The sequence below is a fragment of the Emydura macquarii genome, unplaced genomic scaffold (assembly GCF_026122565.2).
Source record: "Emydura macquarii macquarii isolate MOO-44397 ecotype Brisbane River unplaced genomic scaffold, CSIRO-AGI_Emac_v2 contig_1027, whole genome shotgun sequence".
Classification (NCBI taxonomy): Eukaryota; Metazoa; Chordata; order Testudines; family Chelidae; genus Emydura; species Emydura macquarii.
Window position 1 is genome coordinate 18,691,270 of NW_027131164.1, and position 21,301 is coordinate 18,712,570.

The 21,301-nt window shown below is 37.9% G+C and overlaps 1 protein-coding gene across 1 annotated transcript in view; it reads right to left on the bottom strand.

Annotated features, from left to right (window-relative positions):
* The window catches only part of TPO (thyroid peroxidase), a 76,341-nt gene that overhangs the window by 10,574 nt on the left and 44,466 nt on the right, over positions 1-21,301 (bottom strand). The window contains exons 11-17 of the mRNA XM_067544885.1: positions 20,408-20,666; positions 19,719-19,889; positions 15,755-15,992; positions 11,502-11,710; positions 10,807-10,977; positions 8,673-8,804; positions 4,139-4,238 (exon numbers count right to left, since the gene is read on the bottom strand). Coding sequence (XP_067400986.1) covers positions 4,139-4,238; positions 8,673-8,804; positions 10,807-10,977; positions 11,502-11,710; positions 15,755-15,992; positions 19,719-19,889; positions 20,408-20,666 — 1,280 coding nt within the window. The remainder of the gene's footprint in view (positions 1-4,138; positions 4,239-8,672; positions 8,805-10,806; positions 10,978-11,501; positions 11,711-15,754; positions 15,993-19,718; positions 19,890-20,407; positions 20,667-21,301) is intronic.

The following is a 21,301-nucleotide window of genomic DNA, read 5'->3' on the forward strand; positions in this document are numbered from 1 at the left end:
GTCTAAAGACAATAACACAAGATGGCTAACCCCTGAAAATTATCATCACTGAAAGGAAAATGGTGAACAAGTTAATAATTCCTATAAGATAATACTTTTTTTTTTGTTTTAAAAAGTTGGTTAATTTAAATACTTCCAAGCTGACAGGGGTGGTTATCATCTTGATGAGAAATGTCAAAAACTCCCTAAAGCACCCTGGAGCACATACGCTTTGAGCTGTAACAGTCAATCTCTCATTTACACAGGCAGCCATGGGATGTTTAATTAACACAAAGGGTCAGAACCTTTGTTTTACATCTCATCCAGTAGAACAGTGCCCTCAGTTTATTTGCCTTTACTAATGTTCTGACACAGTAAGAGTGGCAGGGTACATTATTCTGTGAGCTCCTAGAAAAGACCGAAAAAATAAATTAAATAATTTGCTTTCAGTCAAGTCAGTGGTTAAACCAGATCTTTGAGTATTAGAGAGAATGCTGCCCTAAACTAAGGGAGGGATGTAAGAAATAATGGAGAAATAATGGAGAAAGTGGCTCTCATCCATTACTGTTCATGTTATAGGTCAGCTGCAATCCTCACTGGTACCTTGACAGGATCCATCAAATACTAATATTTCCAGGGTCTCCCAAAAGCTAATGCCCCCCTTTTCCTTGCAGCCTAATTCTGACTCAGCAATCAAAATCAGCAAAATGATCATATTAATTATTACTTTAATATGGTCACACTGAGAAACTTTGAATGGGGATCAGGGCCCCACTGTACTAGGTACTCTGTACACATATAATTAAAAAAAGTCTCTGCCCCAAAGATCTTAGAGGCTATGCTTATGAGTAGACAAAAACAGGTGGAGGAAATAGGTGGGCAGACAATGACAATAATCCTGATTAAATTCAGCACACTCAGTGCCTCCTCTTGTTCTTGCACTTCATGATCACCAGCATAAAGTTCTTTTGCAAAGCCACAAGGTGTAAAATCACATTTTTGTTTTGCATCCTGTAATAGATGGTGAAACACGAAGCAGGGGAACAGGCAGGTGTTCTGCCTTTTCAGAATGAGCATAGTGCTTATGATCTGAACTCCATTATCTTGAATTGCTTGTGCATAAATTAGCCCAACAGTAACAATCTCTGCAATGAGTTTGCTGGTGTACTGTGAGTCCATGGATTTGACATTTACATTTAAATATTCTCAGTCACACCATGTGTTAGGTTTATCAGAAGTCCATTGCAACACAAACTTTCTGCTTCAAGTGCCAGTGTATTTTGTGCTTTTCTCACCTCCACTATCTATGTTGTCTATTTAGATACACATAGAGGTGATCATTTGTAAAAAGGCACATGATGATAACATGACAATGCTTTCCTAGAGGATAGACTTTCTTCACTTGCATAATATATAAGTGGAGTATTCTCAGATGCCATCTGTACCCTGGTAAAATTGGCATGCTACCCTGTGAGTGGGCAGAAAGCCATCCTTTTAGCAGATGTGGATATTTCTGCTGCCAGTCAAGACCCTATGCTTAGTAAGGGAAATAATTCCAATCTGGGAACCTTGCTACGACAGTTCACTGTGAGCTTCAATGTCCCAGAGTTATGTTGAGCTCCCCCAATCTAGTTCAGAACCAAATTAAGTTTTGAAAAACTACAAACTTCTGAAGCCAAATGTGCTGAGTTTATATCTTCAGTAAATTGGGGTGAAAAAAAATTACAAGAAAAATAGATCTCAGTTTCCCTTTAGCTTTCCACCAGAAGTCAAGCAGGTATGTTTAAAGTGGTTTTATTGATGATTTTGATGTGTGATTCTCATTGCATTGTGGTTAGTATTAAATGTAGAAGCATACAAGGTTTGTTTTCTCTTGGAATTTTTCTAAAGAAAAGTCATAGGGTAGTCATGATGAAAAGGGCAACTGTCATGGAAACACAATAAAAAATGTCAAGTGGATTTTCTTTTTCCATTGCAATTTTATGATAGTGGACAAATATGAACAAATTGAATGGTTACCATATCAGAGACAACTTTTGTAAATACTATCTAATGCTCCAATTTTGTTTTAATGTATATGTTTTGCTTTGATTTTATGTTGTGTCAGAAAGAAACCTTCCCACCCCTTAAAAGAATAACAGGTGTCTCTGAGAGAATGCTATACTGGTCCTTTGTACCACCCCAGGATGTTTTGCTGATCTTCCTTAGCCTCCTTTGCTGCTCGGAGTTTAGTTTGTCGTACTCAAGTTTCTCAGTGAAATGAATTCATCTCTTTATTTACAGGCACATAGGCCCAGGCATTTAAAAAATCCCCAAATGTCAAAAGTCATGGATTTCTTTTTCATCAAAACCCTGAAAATAAGAGTACCTAGGGCTCCATGACATCTATTACAAAACTGCGAACTTAAACAAAGGCAACATTTTTGTCATGGGCTTGACAAATATATGAAATGTCTTGTTTCTTGTCATCGCAGTCAGCTGAGTTTCCCACCCTGCCGGGTGCAGTGGTGAGAATGCTGGCTGGCTGCAGAGCCTGCTGCGACTAGTCAGGGCTTTCAGCATTACACCTCTTGCAGTGCAGTGAGGGAAGTTCATTCTATTTCTTCCCTTTGATTTATAGCAGTATTTAAAGAAATGAAAGGCTCTAGGTGCTTTTGACATAACATTAAAAGACACAGAGAAAGGTAACAAGATTACACCAAATGCAGCAGTCTGTCCTTGCCCTAAAACCCAGATTAAAATGAAACCAATTAAAGCCATTATTGGCCATTGATAATATTTCAGATTGAATGGCTTTCAAGGGATCCTAAACCTGAGCTGCAAAATTTGAGCAAAATATACTGTGACAAATACAAGTCTCTATCAATACTGTATCATTCAATACTTTCAAAGAATGCAGACGAAACACAGAGTAAAATGCAATTAAGTGTGCAAGTGAGTGTGCAAAAATAGTACTGTTTTTCTAAAGGTAACTGAAAAAAGGGATTTTGGCAGGATTAAATTAGGTTCCCAACTGAACTATGTCTAAATGCTAGCACTTAAACCCGCAATTAAATGTGGGCAAAATCTGTGCAAGGGGGGCCGCTTTAAAATCAAACCTTAGGGGGTGGCCAAAGCTATTGACTCTCCAAGCCACATACAACAATCTTAAGAAGTTCAAGAGTTGGGGCATGCTTGCCAGGGCACAGGGCTTCATCCCTGTGGTGAGGTAGTGGGGTTTGGGGCTTCTTACCCTGAGATTCCCCCCCTCCCCCCACTGGACAGAAGCCCCTAGTCCCACCACACCTCCACAAGGCAGAAGCCCCAAGCCCCCTCCCCCCGCCAGTCTGGTAGGTAGAGAAGAGGGGGTATGGGGAGCTCCATGAGCCTCATTGTAACTGTAAAAGAGCCACATGGTGAGCCATGGTTTGGCCACCCCTTGGGAAAATATGGAAAATAATGTGTACTTCACAGGGGTGTTAGAAAGATTAATCAGACCATGTTTGTTCCATGCACCGGTGACATCAAGGAGAGTTTTACCATTATTTCAGTGGCAGCAGGCTCAGGACCCTAAAGCTGAGTGTTTGCTACGATTATTCCTCCTAACCTTGCCATTAAGTTCCAACAGTCTCTTTTCCCCAGACGGCAGGATTCTATTTAGGAAACCAGGATCTTAAAAAGTTGATTCTAGGGCCTAATCTATAGAACCAAACTCTTAAACTCAGTCATTGCTCTCATGGGCAGAGAAGTGAAAGCAGCAGCAGCAAGTGGATAGAATCTGCTTTAAAAAAAAACCCAAAACATTTCACATGCAAATACACCCTTTATTTTCCCCAGGATTTCAGAACTCTTATCTCTAATGAAATAATATTTAAATGAAATGAAATGAAATTAAGTTAACTGAAAAATCTTAGGTAATGCTGACATTCCATCTGATGTTCTTTGGAGCACCCAAAGGTGGGATAATGCCTATTCATATTTTCATTACAAAAATGTAATAAAGAGACTAGAATATCTAATAGACAGAATTACACACTACTAAGGAACACAGATAGAAAACGTCATGTCATCTGTTGGCTATATGGAAAGAAAAAAGACAGAAGTAAGGAAAGTTCCAAGGGGGAAGAAAAATATGACTGCTTTTCTAGTTAAAATAGGTGAAAAAAAAAATAAAACTTACCACCGACAAATTACTATCCAGCTTAATATTGCCAAACCACTGGCCATAGTAACACCTAAAATGATGGAGACTAAAGAGCCTTTAGGAATCCTTCCAGAATCTGAAACATGAGAAAAGCACGTTTCATTTGCACCGGCAAAAACAGCAAATGGTATTAACATGACAATCATAAGTAGTTTTCCAATAAGCAACGTCATACTTTCTTCCACTTCTCTACACTTAATAATGTTAGCCAGCAGGTGTGATGGGACTGTTGTGTATCATATAGATCATAACTGTCTCATTGTTATTTTGTGTTGTTTCCACTGGCCATTTCTCATCTTCTACCTAGATTGTAAATTCTTTGGGGCAGGAGCCATCTTTTTGTTATGTGTTTCTTGCCTGCAGAATGACGCAGGAGCTTCTGGGCACTACTGCAATACAAATAAATAACAATAATACTAAAATACATAAATTATCCAGTCTATAAGAAATCAGGTTTATATAACAAATATAGTGCCAGATTCTGCACCCCACCCTTACATAGGTGCACAATTGGAAGGAAAGGCATAAGGAGCATTCCATAATTTCTTGAATAGGCAAGTCATTTCTTCCATCATTTTGACATCTACACAAGTCACAATGCTAGTCCCTGCATTCAGCGGAACACAAGGACTGCTTCCTTTCTATTCTAGCACCACAAAGCAGACAGGGAGAAGTGGAGAAACAGATGAGTCAAATCCTGAAATCTTTATTTAGATTTTTTTCAGATAGATAATATTTGGATAAGAGAAAAAACAGGCAAAATCTTTTGCTAAACAAGATTTTGCCCCTCGTTCAGCTATATACCCCAATATGCTGCTTCCAGTGGATGGCACTCTCTTCATTCCGTTACAGTCTTTGCCTTCTAAAATACTCCCCCATGTTTTCCGTTGTATGAGTTTTTACAAAGGGAGCCGGTGAAAGAAGGATTTTCATGGCATTATTATATTTTTTTAAAAAGTAGTCCACATTATACCATTCACTAGTAGCAGTGTGACACTTTCAAAAGAACCTAGGAGATTTAGGAGTATCTTCAGTACTTTGAAAATCTCCTTCTAAATGACTTACTTATGGGCCACTAAACATTCCCTGGTTTGTTGGTTCAAAGAGGATTCTTCCTACCTTTTTGTACAGTTTATCTCCTATTTCAGTTATCATTTTTGTAAAGGATAATCGAATACCATTGCATCACTTCATTAATTTGAGGTCATGACAATGGAGAAAGCAGAATTAATAAACCAAAAGTTAGCAATAAATCTGTGTTATTATTTCTTATTGTTCTGAATGGGAGAAGTGAAGGTTGAACATTAACTTCCCCAATCAGGTTTCCTGGTACAGGTTTGTGACTGAGTCAGAAATGTTTCATACTTTGGAAAAGAAAGCCTCGAGGCTATGGATGAATTCTATTCATAAAAAAGAGAGTGAAAGTTATATGAATATGCAGCATTGAGTGGTTAACATTACTAAAGTTCTTCACATTTTTAAGAGTGAAATCCTCATAATAATGGGAAGTGTTTTAACGATTTTAAATCACTCTAAATTGCACAAAACCCAACCAATCACTTCCAAATTCCACCTGCTTATTATGATAATCAGCCTGTTGGTTTAGAGAGGAGATGGTTCGCATTTTCACAGAGATTCACGAACTCTTTACAAATGTACCAAGAAACCACTTGAAACTTAAAAAAATGCTATTCTGAAGTGAGTTATGAAATTAACACTATGGAAGAAAAAAAACTACCAACAATATGGATGATACTTAAAAGCAATTAAAGAAAAATCAAAGGATAAGTCTGTTACTTTTGAATCCTGGATTCAAACTGGATCTATTCTGATCACAGATGGTTGCGAGGACAGTAATCTATTTTCAATTAATGATAATGGTTTACATGTACATTTTGTCTTTTATTCAAAAAGATCCCAAAAGCTCTTTACCAATTTAACCCACCTCTGGGATCAGGGAGCTCTTTAACAACACACAGGAAGACTGCACACCTCTTGCTCAGTTGAATCCGCATGAGCAATGATAGCTAGGCGGAGTATAATTACCCAAACAGGAGTCTGGCCAGGACCTTATAGATAACAGTTGTCATCCTTGTGGAAACTGCCATAGGACCTTTAATAACTGCAAGTGATCAAGACCTCAGTTTTACCTGGACACCAAAAGGTAGCACTTCCAGGAACATAGTGCCTCCAAAAATAGTGCTGGAAGATGGCTTTAACACAAATTCATAAGAAAGTGTGCCACAATTTTGCTAGGAGGTTTCCTCTTCAAATGTTGACCTGACCACATGGTAATTAGCTAATAAAATCTGATGAGATCACAGCCCCAGTTGTGGAATGCAGTTTAATCCTTGGATCTAGAAAGAGGGATCACGTCCTCCTTAAAAAGTCCATCAATAAAGATTAAATCCAAAGGGTAATTTCTGTTGATTTGTAGTAAACAGAAATAAACAGCTGTTGATTGATTGACCAAAATGAAGCTAACGCATTAGTTAATCTCAAAACCCTTTACTGTAGTTATACTATAAAGCAATTCAGATTATTCAGCAAGATGGGGTGAGCACATGGGCCCAGCAAATTTATTATGAAATGAGGTTTTCCTCTATAGCTTTAAACTTGAACCTTAGTGAATCAGTGGAATCAAGTATGTGTATCACATGACAGGAGTCAGTATCCCTGGACTCCAGCGGTTATTGGTACATTCATTGTCCACAGGCTTCAGTGTGGGACATAACCAACAGTGTCACTCCTTGCAGACTGACAAACGCTTCAACACTATGAGAAAATAAGTTCCATGGACCACCTCAAAGTGCTCTGAGAACAATTAATGGCCCCGAACTACAGTTTGCAAGCAATTGGATGTATCTAACAATAAACAGTTCATTATTTACAAGGAAACAATATATGGTATGGCTCTTCTGCGTTATTATCATCAAGCATTCTCATTGTGGAGTTCAAAGTAATGTCCAGTTGGCTTCAGGGTTGCATAACGGAGGTTTGCAGTGAAATGGGAGACTAATGAGATTCACAGCCCATTATTAATGTTACAAAATATACCATTGCTTAAAAAAAAGAAAAAGAGTTTTGAAGCAGATAGAGTGCTATAGAGAAAGATAAATTGGAATTCTGATGATACATCCCACTAAACTCACCTTCAAAAGAGTCTGATGTCCTTTTTTTTTTGGTGGTGGTGGTGGTGGTGGTTCATAATAATGAATTAGGAAAACTCCTGAATTTCATTTTGTAAATGTGAATTAGCCCTCTCACCTGTCTATCCTTCCAACCTGGAACTAAGCTGGCGCTTTGGGGAACTGATCTTTCTCCTTTCACCCTCAGAAGGATAAACTTTCTATAGTGATCTACTAGATCTAAAGGTGGGCAAGCCATGAAACTAGACAAATAGACATTTCTAAAAAAAGAAAAATCAAGGGGCATGAGAAGGAAGGGGGTAAAGGAATGGAAAGATCAGAAGGCAGAAAGGGGAGGGAAAGGGACATCAGTAGTAAATATGGAACTGACACTGTTTTCAAACCCTAGCACAGTAAATGTAACTAAATACAGCAATCTGCAGAAGTGGATAATTCAGGAGATTGCCAATGAAATATGAAGCCTGTCACCTTTAGGTTATTAGTTAAAATCTGCTTCATGTCTATAGTAATTGAAAGTAGTTATCAGGCTTAATTTGTCCCAAAGTTGTGTCAGCCATTACAAGCTTGGTCAGAAGGCCACAGAGTTGTGGAGTCTGCTAGAAGGGTGGAGCAGTTGTGGAAGTTCAGATCATCGGTTGAGGGGCACTTGGGCAGCCACTGCAGCTCCAAAAGTGAACCTCCCCATCAATGAAAGAGGTATTCCTTTTGTGAAAAGCTTTAATCTTTCTTTGCTTATTTGTCTCCATATCTCAGGTTAAAGAGGGAGTTAGCATCCTGAATTTTATTCAAACTATGAGGGAAAATGATCGGACATACCGAGTGTGTTGTTTAATCACTTACCAGGAGAAATCTAAAATATAGAGGCATTTATTCAAGCATCCATAGGCTTAACAACTTATATAGCTCAAGTATTTTGCTACAACTGATGGATAATTATTATTATTACTGCAGCTCTTCTCTTAAAGGGAATTTTGTATACTCTAAAACTCATGTTGCTCTTAAAAACTTTCCACTTTAGCTTTGATTTTAATGTTACCTCAGTATTATCAATATTCCCTGTTTAGTATCTGACTCAGGTAGGTAGTGAGTCAAATACTGTCTTGGGCATAATGAAGAAATATTCAAATGCTGCGGTTAAGACTGTACATATGAAGAGTGACTGCTGTGTGTATATATTCAATACTCTAACTTTGTCTGACAAAATCTGACTATCTTTACAAGTCCGATTGTTTAAAGTGTGTGTGGTATTTTTAAACTAACAATACATTTTGTATAATTAATCATTTTTTTATCTCAGGTTTATAATTTGCACACCCAGACCACTGGAACAGTTTTAATGGACAGTGGGAGCATTACATTACCTATGCACATTCTTCCATCTTCTGCCAGTTCATAAGGATCTGTGCAGAGACACTGGTAGCTGCCTCTGGTGTTAATGCATTTAGCAGATGGGTAGCACGGTGGATTAATTTGGTTTTCACATTCATTGATGTCTATAAAGGGGATACACAATGTCAACAGAGAGTCAGAAACTAAGAGCCTCATTCAGTACATTCTTGTACACACCAGCTGTCTGTGACAGTATTCCAAAGAGTAGATATTTGTGCACTAATAAATTATATATCAGTAATGCCCAAAACACTCCTTTCTTATATATGGGCAAAATTGCAAAGCATTTATGTGTAACTTTTTACTGCTGGAAATGACCACCCCAAAAAAAAAAAAAAAAAAGAAGAGAAAAGAGTCATCAAATAATTTGTGGTGGTTCACTAAAAGTTAAGCTATGAACCTTTTGAAGTTATAAACTGCAAGTTATCTGATAGCACTGTACATAACATTAGATCATCATCTTACACAAACACATTCACCACAAAACTTCATGATGCTTTTAATTTTCCTGTGAACCTTCCTCTACTGTGCAGTGCTCCCTGTCCTATGCTCTTGCCATTAGATCTCCTTTCCTCCCAGAAAAATATAATTTTGAAGCCATTTTCAGAAATGCTAAGATTCGCCTTCTTGATTGAATTATGTGATGTGTTCTTAACTTACTGTACTATATTTAAAGACTGGGAACACACTGCACAAAGGGGCATGTAAAAAAATAAGAGCTTCCTATTGTAAAACTCAAGTAGCATCTGCATTACGTGGGTTTTGATGGCTTTCTTTTAATAAATGCGGTGCTTATTATACTGCTTGTTTTCCTAAAGCAGATATACAGCTTTTTGTTGACATTACTTAACATATTAACAAAAACTGGGACAAGAAATGAGTCATTCATGTAACTTATTTATTCAGTTTGCTGCCAGACCATTAATCTATTGAAAAAGAATTATTATAATTCATTTAACAGCTTTATTTCTTTATATGGTATTTATGTGGGTGGAACTCAGTGGATAAATAAGATTTGAAGGAGAAAGCTGAAAATTTCATTCGATTTTTCTATATATGGTGTACAATTAAAGTAAAAAGCTTTTTATTCCACTGTCACAGACATGCTGATAAATAGACTTTATTGAGGATCAGCTGTAGCACTCAAATAAATAGCTTTCAAATAAATGTTCCATCATCCATGAAGTATTTCTAAATATGGCCTTTTCAGGGTTCATTTTCTCTAGTGTTCTCATAGAGTCTGAACAGTTTGAATCTATATAAACTCACAAAGATGAGCACACAGAGGGTGTGGAATCCTGCATAATGTGAACTTATACATAAGTGATACTCCATTAATGCAATGTTTGCAATGCTCCTTCTTTTCTCGTCCATTGCCCCCTTTTAAGAGCAAAGAAAAAAAAAAGGGAGAAAAAAGGGATAAAAAGAGGAGGAGAGATAAAACAAAAACCAGCCTTTGAAAATGTTCAAAAACATTAGCATTAAAATTGTTGAAAGAACAAGAAAAAAACCTTGTCCATCTTTTCAATCAGCTGTATGTGCAAGTTGCAATAGGTATAATGCTTTAGTAAACCTTCAGGGGGACGAGGTGGGGATTATTATTAATAAAATAAAAACCATTTTGCCTTTTTGTTTTAAGATCAAATTTCCTAGTTATGTAGCTCTTGCCTCACTTCCTGACTGGATGAGTAGGCTGCTGGTGCTAGTCATGAAGACAAGAGAGTCCACTGAAACAGAACCAGGAAGCTGCCTGAAACAATCTCTAACTGCTTCTATGATTCTGACTGTAGGAAGAGGAAATGTACACCTTTCACTATTTTCCCTTATAAGATTCTCACTGGGTGCTACAGAGATTCATGCTAGTTTGCTAGTTCGTATTTTACCAGTTCGTTTCCCTTGGCATTATTTCCATAAGCCCAATTGTTCAATCAGGACAGCACAAGTTTGAGATTCTGAATCTGGAAAAGGGAAGTCTTAAGTAGTTGTGGAATCACATCTATACCCCCACAGAAGGCTAGCTATCTTTTAACCATACAAGCAGCAATTTTCCTTTTGGAAAATTCTTAGTCTTGGTCATTATAAAGTTGGATGTGTGAATACAGATACCTATACAAACAGGTGGTTGAAAATCCCATCCTCTGCTGGTGCAGGTTAATTGTTCTTCCCCTTGGAGTTGGTACCCTTTTTCACATGAGTAAATCACTATCGATTTTACAAATTCTGAACAATATACAAAGTTTCCATTTTCTATTCTCTTTGGGAATCCACATGTTTCATCTAGAAATATAAAAAGGGCACATTATGAATTAGAGATTCTTTTCAGTTTTACTAATGTTATCTGTCACACATCGCTCTCCATGTCTACCATATGTTGATTTCAATGGGACTACTTTATGTGCCTGAAGATAAGCAGGAGCTTAAAATTGCTTTTAAGGGCCAGAATACAGTATTTTGGATAGCAGTATGTGGCAATTCTTGTTAAATATTGACTTTTTAATAGAGTACTGTGCAATTATTACTTAATATTAACTATCTATGGTACTTATGTGGCTTCCATTACCACAGTGCCTCACAACCATGAACATGTTTATGTAAATAACATCCGTGTGTAGTAGGGAAGTACTATTATTTTACAAATGGGGAACTGAGGTACAGAGAGACTAAGTGACTTTCCCAAGGTGACAGGAAATCTATGGTAGAGCAGGGACTTGAACTCAGGTCTCCCAGGCTCTGGGCAAGCCCTCTAATCACAGGATCATGCTTCCTATCTATTTAGTAAAGATGCTTAATTCTCAGATTACCTTGCTGATTGGTTTCCTGCCAAGCTTCTAAATTTATTCCTGGTATATTGTCACATGATTCAAAGTCTTGAGGAAATTTTGCAAGTTTAAAGGCATCAAGTGGCACTTCTGATATGCCCGTGTTATCGCAGATTATACGGGACAAAGAATGTTTTTTTAGTTCCTGCCTTTGAGCTTCTGTGAAAACATGCCTGTTTTCCCACCAAAATCTGGAAAGATTGGTAAGTGCATGTTAAAAAGATTACATTTCAGGTGTTCATTATTTCTGTTTGCAGAGCGCACTATTATTATGAGACAAAAAATAAGCATTTCATCAAAACACACTTAAGGAACATGCACTAATGGTGATACAACAACAACACATTTAACTACATTGGTTGAAGATTTACGTGCCCAACATAAAATCTGCTATGGACTCCATCCTGCAAAGTGCTGATTTCTCCTGCAAAGAGCTAAACACTCCCAGCTCCTATGGAAGTCAGTGGGAGTTGAGCATACTCAGTATCTTACAGGAATGCTCAGCATTTGGCAGGAAAAGGTCTAAAACTTTTTTCATGACAGGGGCATGTTAAGAACCACCCCTTAAAAGTACCAAGATCAAGAGGATGAATTGTCTACTAAAAAGGGTGGAGAGGAGAGTCTAAAAGAGGTGGTTCTGACATCAGAAGTTATTCACCCATTAAAATAATGAACTGGAGTTTTGGGGCAAAGGGAAAGAGTGTGTTTTGGGGCAAAGGGAAAGGTTGAGGGGGAAGAACAATTTGACACTCCTTTTGAGTTCTTCACTTCTTCACTATCAACCCACTGCCACCAGGAAACCAGATACCCTCCAAGCCAATAAAGAATGGAGATATTTTCAGCCAGTGATGATCACTTTTCATGTATGCAGTCCTTGTTTTGTTTGTCACCCCTCTAGGGGAGAGAAAGGAATAATTTATTACTTTTTAATTTAGTGACGGTGGTTTAGCAATACAATGCTCAGGTAACCTGATTATTCATCTGTAATTGAGATATCGGTTAACAAGGAGTTCAGAAAGTTGATTATGCTTATGCCTAGCATTGAACCAAAGCTGCTTGATGCAAATGGTGGAAGCTGACATGTTCAGTGTTACATGTGCTAGTAGTCGGACTATACATTTGTAATTTATAATACAGCCTCTACAACATGCCTCTACAATATAGAATTTTTAAAAGACACATTACAGGACATGCCACCAAAAAAATTATAAATGAGCTTGGGAGGGAACTGTTCATCAATTCAGACATGACATACAGTAGTATAGTTTACAGCTAGAGAGAAAAAAGTTAAGCCGCAGAACTTCTGCCTATCTCTTTCTAAGTCCTGACACAGGATAAAGCATCAGAGTAGGAAAATGCAGGGGATAAAGGAATAATTTCAGATGGAACAGAAACAATTTATTCCAAATGAATCCATTGGAATTAAAGTGAGGACTTGGTTCGGCCAATTAAAAATTTCAATTTTTGTCAGGTAGCTGAGAGTTTTTGATCCTATCAGGATAGAGTTCAACCAGTCAAATCTTGCTCAGTTCTGATTTGGGAACTGATATCTTGAACTCCTCGTTAACCAATATCTCAATTAGTAGATGAATCATCAGATTACCTGAGGACTGTATTGCTAAACCACAGTCACTAAAAATAAAAAAAAGTAACAGACTTTTCCTTTCTTTCTTACTCCTAGTTGTGACAACCAAAACAAAACTTATGTTTATTTAATTTTTTTCAATCGACATTTTATCACCATCTATACAGTATTCTTCTTTCGTGCCACTTCCCTATTCAGGGTCGAAGATTTTTATGGCCTTCGTTCAAATCTCAGGATTGTATGCCTGGCTGTTGTGCTATAGTCTTACTAAGGTCTTTTGATATTTGGTCCCAATATGAGTTTTTGTCCTTTCTGTAGGTTGTCCATGATTATTGCTAGGGCCACCCTACCATTATAACTTTCAAGTCTCCACTGGATGTGTCCATACCAATGTAGCCTAGCTTCCCTGAACTTGTCTTCAATTGGATCAATCGAGTTTAGGCCCCTCAAAACCTCTTTTCATTTCCTATCATGGAGTGTACAACCATTTGACCATCTCAATATCTTTGTTTCCATGGTGTAGAGCATATGGATTTCTTTCCTGTTTCTGTGACAGACATTAGAATAGGTCAAATTGTCAAACAGTTTTAGGGTTTGTCTACCATAAAAAAAAAAAGGGGGCCCCCTGGCAGCGAGACTCAGAGCCTAAGACAGCTGCTGCCTGGGGCCTGCTCTCTAGGGCTACAAGTAGCAGTGAAGACGTTGCTGCATGGGCTGGAGCTTGGGCTCTGAGACCAATCCCCTTTGCTGGGAGTGTTTTGCAGAGTAAATGTACCCTTATGCTCTACCTTTTAACTTTATTGGCATATTTTTATCACAGAGAACTGGGGTCAGCTCCCACCATTTGTATCAAGCAGTTTTGATACAATGGTAGGCATAGAAATGATAGAAATATAGGACCGGTAAGGACTTCAATAGGATATCTAGTCCAGTCCCCTCCACTAAAGCAGGACTAAGTGTTACCTAGATCATCCCGGACGGGTGTTTGTCTCACTGGTTCTTAAAAACCTCTAAAGACGGAAATAAATGAAGGAGATTCCACTTCCCCCTAAGTAATTTGTTCTAGTGCTTAACTACCCTGAACTCCCCAATAAGGAAGTTTTTCCTAATGTCTAGCCTAAATCTCCCTTGTTGCAACTTAAATCCATTGCTTCTTGTCCTGGCTCCTGTGGTTAAGGAGAGCAATTTATCACTCTTCTCTTTACAATGTTTTATATACTTGAAGAGGGTCATGTTCCCTCTCACTCTTTTTTTCTCCAGACTAAACTCAGGAAGGCACCTTTGTCAGCAACCACTGATCCTAAGCATTTAAATTCTTTCACTCCTCTAAGCTCTCTGCCTGTAATTTCTTGTATGGTGAGCCTTCCTGCTCAATTATCATAGCCTCGGTCTTACCAATGTTCACTCTAAGTCCCACCTGCTCAAAACTATACATTGTCTCTATAGTGCAATGGTTTTTCAGTCTTCATGGAAGAAAGTGAATGGTTTTATTATTAGCAGCCAAACAGCCAATGTATTTCATCTGATGTTTTAAGAGGTTAAATCGTTAAAGAAGCCAACTTCAGGAGGGAAAGGTCAGAAAGATGGCAGAATTAAGCATATATGTTGTTATTTAAACTCAGATATGTTTCATATACTCAAAATAAGGGATAATAAAAACATCGAGTCTAATGTGCTCACATAGTTATTTAATGCTAGGAAAATTGTAAATGATGCAGAAGAGTTGAAATGGTGTTTAAAACAAGTCTGTGGGAGTTTTGTTGTGTTAAATGCTGTACCAGTTTTATGATCAAGAATGTTTAATTCTTTGTGTTACATTCTTTGAATTAATTAAATTTTTTAAAAGTCCACATTTAAACCCTGTGGGCTAGATTCTTATTTACATCAGAGACTTTACATTTCTCTGGCACTGTAAAGGGCCTTTAATGTGAACAGGGACAATCTAAATGAGACTCTGGCCCTAAAAGTCTAGTAAATAATATAAAATGGGTCTCCTCAGGTGAATCAGGATTACTCCCTTAAGGGCTGGCAGGACTGAATCCTAACTGTATTAGATCATTTTAACCCTTTTTCACAATCCTCATGTTTACAAGTTGCATCAATTCATAAAAAATTCCAATAGATGCTAAAGTCCATAAGAAACAGACTTTTATATATATTGAACACAGCTACTAAGGCTGAATCTTGTGTTCATTCAGAGCCTGAGTCTGCAGTTTATATACAGGTAAACCACTATTTTTCCAGGATGACGTTTCACACTTGCACAAGATTTCTTGCACCACTTAAGTCGCATATAGGGACTGTGCTGGAGGCATCTGTCTGCTGAACAGCAGCATAGGACAGCTGTGCATTCACAATATGCCACAGGCGTGGTCTCTTTGCTGGTAGGAATCATGCCCACATACAAATGAAAGGAAAAACAGGGACAAGGTTCGGGGGGAAAGAGAGAGAAACTAGGGTAAACAAGGGATTAAGGAACAAGAAAAAGTGACAGGGGTTAATATGTTAAAAATGCATGTATTTCTTACTCTTTCCTCCCTCTTTTGTCCTAATACTTTTATAAGGGACAGGGACCTGTCTTTTCATATCTGTGAAATGCCCAGCAACCTTTGAAGTGCTATGTACAAATAAACAGTAGAAATACACTTACCGGTCGCCATCCCTCAGGGATTTCATTTGCTTTCCAATTATACATGCAAACAGTGGGCCAGTTCTAGCACCTGGAAGGAAGTTTTCTGCTAGGCCACCAAGCCAAACATCAATATTGTTTGGACTGCTGTACAATTCCATGATTTTTTCAGCTACCTTCCTATTAGATATTACTGCGTTCAGATCAGTTTGAATTTCCAGTCTTGATAAACCGCAGAATTCTCGCCAGTCATTGTAACCTAAACATATTAAGTTTATAGAGAGTTTAGCCTTGAAATCTAACTGTTTAACATAGCACTCAAAATTAACTCATTTATAGGAACCAGATACCGTTACTCACATCAAATGGACCTAGTAGAACTGGTTGAAATCAATAGGCCCATCCACAGAGTAAGGTATTACTCAGTATGAGTAAGGGTAGCAGGATCTGGCCTTTCATATATATTGAAGCTACATTATATTTATGGGTGGAGCTAGGTATAAAATAACATTTCCATTTCTAAAAATTCTGAAAATGTGATGCTAGAGCAAAGGAAAAATTCAAAAGTTTGGGGCTAGTGCAAAATTAAAATGAAAAGTCTTAGCCAATTCATTTGTAGCTTGAATCTAATTTTTAATTAAAGAAAAGGAGAAAGAGAAAGAAAAATAGACCTCAAAATAACTTCAGAACTGGCTGCTCTGTGAAAGTCTTACTGTATTTGGCCTGCAGCTGCCAAGTTGCCTTTTAGAATAATGAAGTGAGTGAGTGAAGAACAAATCTCAGACACACACAGGCTCGGGTCAGTGGAAGCAGAATAGGTTATAGTGTGTCATGCTGCTACCAGAACAAGGGAAAATGAGAAAGGATGAGGATTGATTCTTAATACAAAAATGACATTCTTTCTCTCTCTGTCTGGAAAAACTAAACCGTTAAAACTGTTTTGGTGACAGGATTCCAACAGCTCATACTGAAATGAATGCATGGTATCTAATGAGTCTTCTCAGGAAGAGCACTGTTAACACATCTAATTGTGAAGATGTCAGGAAACTAGTATTGAAACCAGGCCCATGGGGGTCCTTAGATGGCATCCCTAACCTTCACACTACAGTGGCAATGCTGAACCATCATCCCTGATCAACAGCTTTAGTGCTGAGGGTCTACAGCTCCACAGCAGCCACACCCCAAGGCTCTGATTGGCTGGACAGACAACATTCTCATTGGATATGGACTATATAAAGACCCCAACAGGAAGAGGAGCCTGGCATGGGCAACAGGCCATTGTCTTCTGGTTGTTGCTTAAACTGCCTTGCCACATTGCCCTGCTGTCTGGCCTGACCCTGCCTTGCCACCTCGCCCTACCTTGCCTACCTATTTTGCTAACCTGACCCTTTGGATTAGATCTCCTGGCTACCGATCCCCTACAAGAATGCCGATCGTTGCCTGGGACTGCCTCGATTACTGATTGACCTCCAGGCTACCAGACCACCCCATGCACCACTTGATCATGGCTCTGGTCTGCCCCTAGCCTGCTTCAGCCACTGAGCATTACAGAAACATAGGTACCTTTGTTTTCTGTGCACTGCACTTCTCCATTTCTAAGAACTCTTCCTGTCTGCAGAAACAGGAGAGACACTCACACTATGCACTCCCTTTTGGATACATCTGCACTGTCCCTGGGTGATGTAATACCCAGCACAGCTATACACGCTCTGCTTTGTTCGACCAAGCATGGTAAAAATAGCAAAGCAGTTATGGTAGCATGGGCAGCAGCTCATGCTAGCAACCCAAGTACACATATATGATATTGGATGGGACAGTACTTGATTGGCTACCTCAGGTTGCTGTCCATGCTGCCATGGCCACACTGCTATTTTTAGTGTACTGGCTCAATTAAAGCTAGCACTTATATGTGAGAACATAAGAATGACCATACTGAGTCAGACCAGTGGTCCATCTAGCCAGTATCCTGTCTTCAGACAATGGCCAATGCCAGGTGCTTCAGAAGGAATTAACAGAACAGGCAATCGTAAACTGATCCGTCCCATCGTACACTCACAAATTCTGGCAAACAGAGGCTAGGGACACTCAGGACATGGTGTTGCATCCCTGCCCATCCTGGCTAGTGCATTGATGGACCTATCCTCCATGAACTTATCTAGTTCTTTTTTGAACCCTGTCATAGTTTTGGCCTTCACAACATCCCCTGGCAATGAGTTCCACAGCTTGACTGTGCATTGTGTGAAGAAGTATTTCCTTTTGTTTGTTTTAAACCTGCTGCCTATTAATTTCATTGGGTGACCATTAGTTCTTGTGTTATTTGATGGAATAAATAATATTTCCTTATTCAGTTTCTCCACACCAATCAGGAGTTTATAGACCTCTATCATATCCTCTCTTAGTCATCTATTTTCCAAGATGAAAAGTCCCAGTATTTTTAATCTCTCCTCATATGGAAGATATTCCATAACCCTAATAATTTTTGTGGCTCTTCTCTGTACCTTTTCCAGTTCTAACATATCTTTTTAAAGATGGGATGACCAGATCTGCACACAGTATTCAAGGTGTGGACGTACCATGGATTCATATAGAGGCATTATGATATTTTCTGTCTTATTATCTATCCCTTTCCTAATCATTCCCAACATTCTGTGATCTTTTTGGACTGCTGCGGCACATTGAGCGGATGTTTTCAGAGAACTATCCACAATGACTCCAAAATTGCTTTCTTGAGTGGTAACAGCTAATTTAGACTCCATCATTTTATACGTATAGTTGGGATTATGTTTTCCAAAGTGCATTACTTTGCATTTATCAACACTGAATTTAATGTGTTTTTTTTTTTTTTTTTTTACCCAGTCACCTGGTTTTTTGAAATCCCTTTGTAACTCTTCACAGTCTGCTTTGGACTTGAGTAATGCTGTATTATCTGCCAATCTTGCCTATTTACCCCCTTTCTTCAGATCATTTATGAATATTTGGAACACCACTGGTCCTAATACAGACCCCTGGGGGACACTACTATTTACTTCTCTCCATTCTGAAAACTGAACATTTATTCTTACCCTTCGTTTCCTATATTTTAACCAGTTACTGATCCAGGAGAGGATCTTCCCTCTTATCCCATGACTGCTCACTTTGCTTAAGAGCCTTTGGTTAGGGACCTTGTCAAAGGCTTTCTGAAAATCTAAATACACTATATCCACTGGATCACCCTTGTCCATATGCTTGTTGACCCCCTCAAAGAATTATAGTAGATTGGTGAGGCATGATTTCCCTTCACAAAATCCATGTTGATTCTTCCCCAACAAATTGTGTTCATGTCCAATAATTCTGTTCTTTACTATAGTTTCAAATAATTTACCTGGGACTGAAATTAGCCTTACCAACCTGTAATTGACAGGTTCATGTCTGAAGCCTTTTTTAAATGTCTACCTGATGGATGAATTACATTGTGCACTTGCAGTGTAAACCAACCCATAGAGACTACTTTTCTTTTTGCATGTTGTTCTCCTTAAACTCAAGTAAAAATTATTTTAGACTGAAGGTCTAAAAGGCGGTTCTTTGTGCTTAGAAAAACCTAATAAGTATGGTTGGTTCAAAAACATGGGAGGAAATTGTTAAAATGTTTGTGATTTAAAAAAAATAAAATTTAAAATGTTGAGATTTGAAAAAAGTTAAGTAATTCTAGTAATAGACATAGTTACTAAAAAGCCATTCCAGATACATACAGTAACTCTCTGTCATATAGTTTGTCTCTTTCAAACTAAGGAGGTTTTTTTCATGTCTAATGCTAATGAATTTTGTCTTCATTATAGCTACTTTTTATTCTTGTTGTGTATTCCTAAAAGACACTGTGGTAACTTCTCTGATTAACTAGACATATCTATCACTTAATAACAATATTGGTAAATTTTCAGTATGCTTCAGATGCAAGTAGTGATGTCTCAGTCATTAGCATAGAAAACTTAGAAAAAAAGTAAGAGACCTGGGAGTCCATGATCACGTCCACGCTGTAAATTTAATGAGGCTAAGTCAAATGACCCATTATTGGACAATACAATGAGCCTCTCTGTTAATTCCTCATTCATCATTTGATCCTGTATCAGTAGTTTTGCTGACCTTGCTAGAATACCTCTTAATAAAGGGTCCAAGCCTCCTTTAAAACATAAAAACAATGCAGTATCAGAGCACATGTGAAAACGAAATAATTATAGATTTTCTTAACACTTCTGCATGCACTTTTGCTTCTACATTTTTTAAATTATTGGCCTTAAATGACTTTAAATTCATAGAAAACAATGACATGCCACATTTTGAAAAGAAAATAATAATGCAATTAAGTGGCTCTGTCTGTTCCTTAAAACAGCAGAAACTTTGCAGATTGACAGTACAATTATCCACAAAAGAGTTTACAATTTATAATCAGTCTAACAGACTGGTTTAATCTGATGAATGAGATGTTTCTAATGAATGGTGTTTGTGTGCTTCAAAAGACTAGTTAACAAAAATAAATTGTCCCAGTTGACATTAATTCTTTGGGCACTGTTCAACAACCTGAACCAATGATGCAATTAAATGAATGTTCTGGATTTTATAAGATTCTGAATGCAATTAGGAAGAGGTTTGAAAAATGCTGCAGTAATGTGAAAAGATGTAGTTCACATAAAAATGTACCTTCTTTAATGAGCCTCCAAGGGCTAAAGAAAACTTCATGCATATGAAGATTTGGAAGGTCTGGGTCATCTTGATACTGAGCATCAAGTCTCTTTATTATAGGGTGAATTGTTGCATGACCAAACCGAAAAGCAGCTGTAGAAAATACATTTGAAACTGTGGGATTTATTGTGTGATCATAGCCTTTATACAGACCAACGTACTGATTAAAACCATCTTGGCCAATGATTTTTGGAATATAGTCTCTTAGAGTAATAATCTGAAGAAAAGAAAGAAAAGAAAAAACCTCTCAGTTAATATTTACATAATGCAATAACGTCTCCCTCTAGTATAGTGCCTTTCCATCCAGTGATCTCTGAGCACTTTACAAGTATTAATTAATTAACATTGTCAGGTAGGTAAGTAGTATTGTCCTCATTTTGCAGATGGGGAACAAAGAATTTAAATCACTTGCCCAAGGTCATACAGTGAGTCAGTGGCAGGGCTTAGAATAGGACTCAGCAATCCAGGCCCCCAAATCCCCTGGTGCAGCCACTAGACCAAAACTGGGCATGGACAGATTACCGATGCTCTCTATAATAGCTCCCTTTGACTTCAATGGGAGTGGAGAATTCTCTGTTCCCCATTGCTCTGAACCCTAAAAACTGGATTGGGAGAGCATAAACTATTGAGCCTTTACATTAAATTAGCATAACCCATGAACAGATTCTGTGTTCAGTCAAATGTTTAAATGCTCACCCGCCTAATCCTTTGATAGACATTTGATATGAAACTGCAATCAATTTTTAAACCTCTACAATTCAGATTTTATAAGGAAAATGCTGATAAACATTTCCTATCAAGTGCTTTTATAATGTAATAGAATTACTGAAGCATATAGAAAAAGCTTATTAG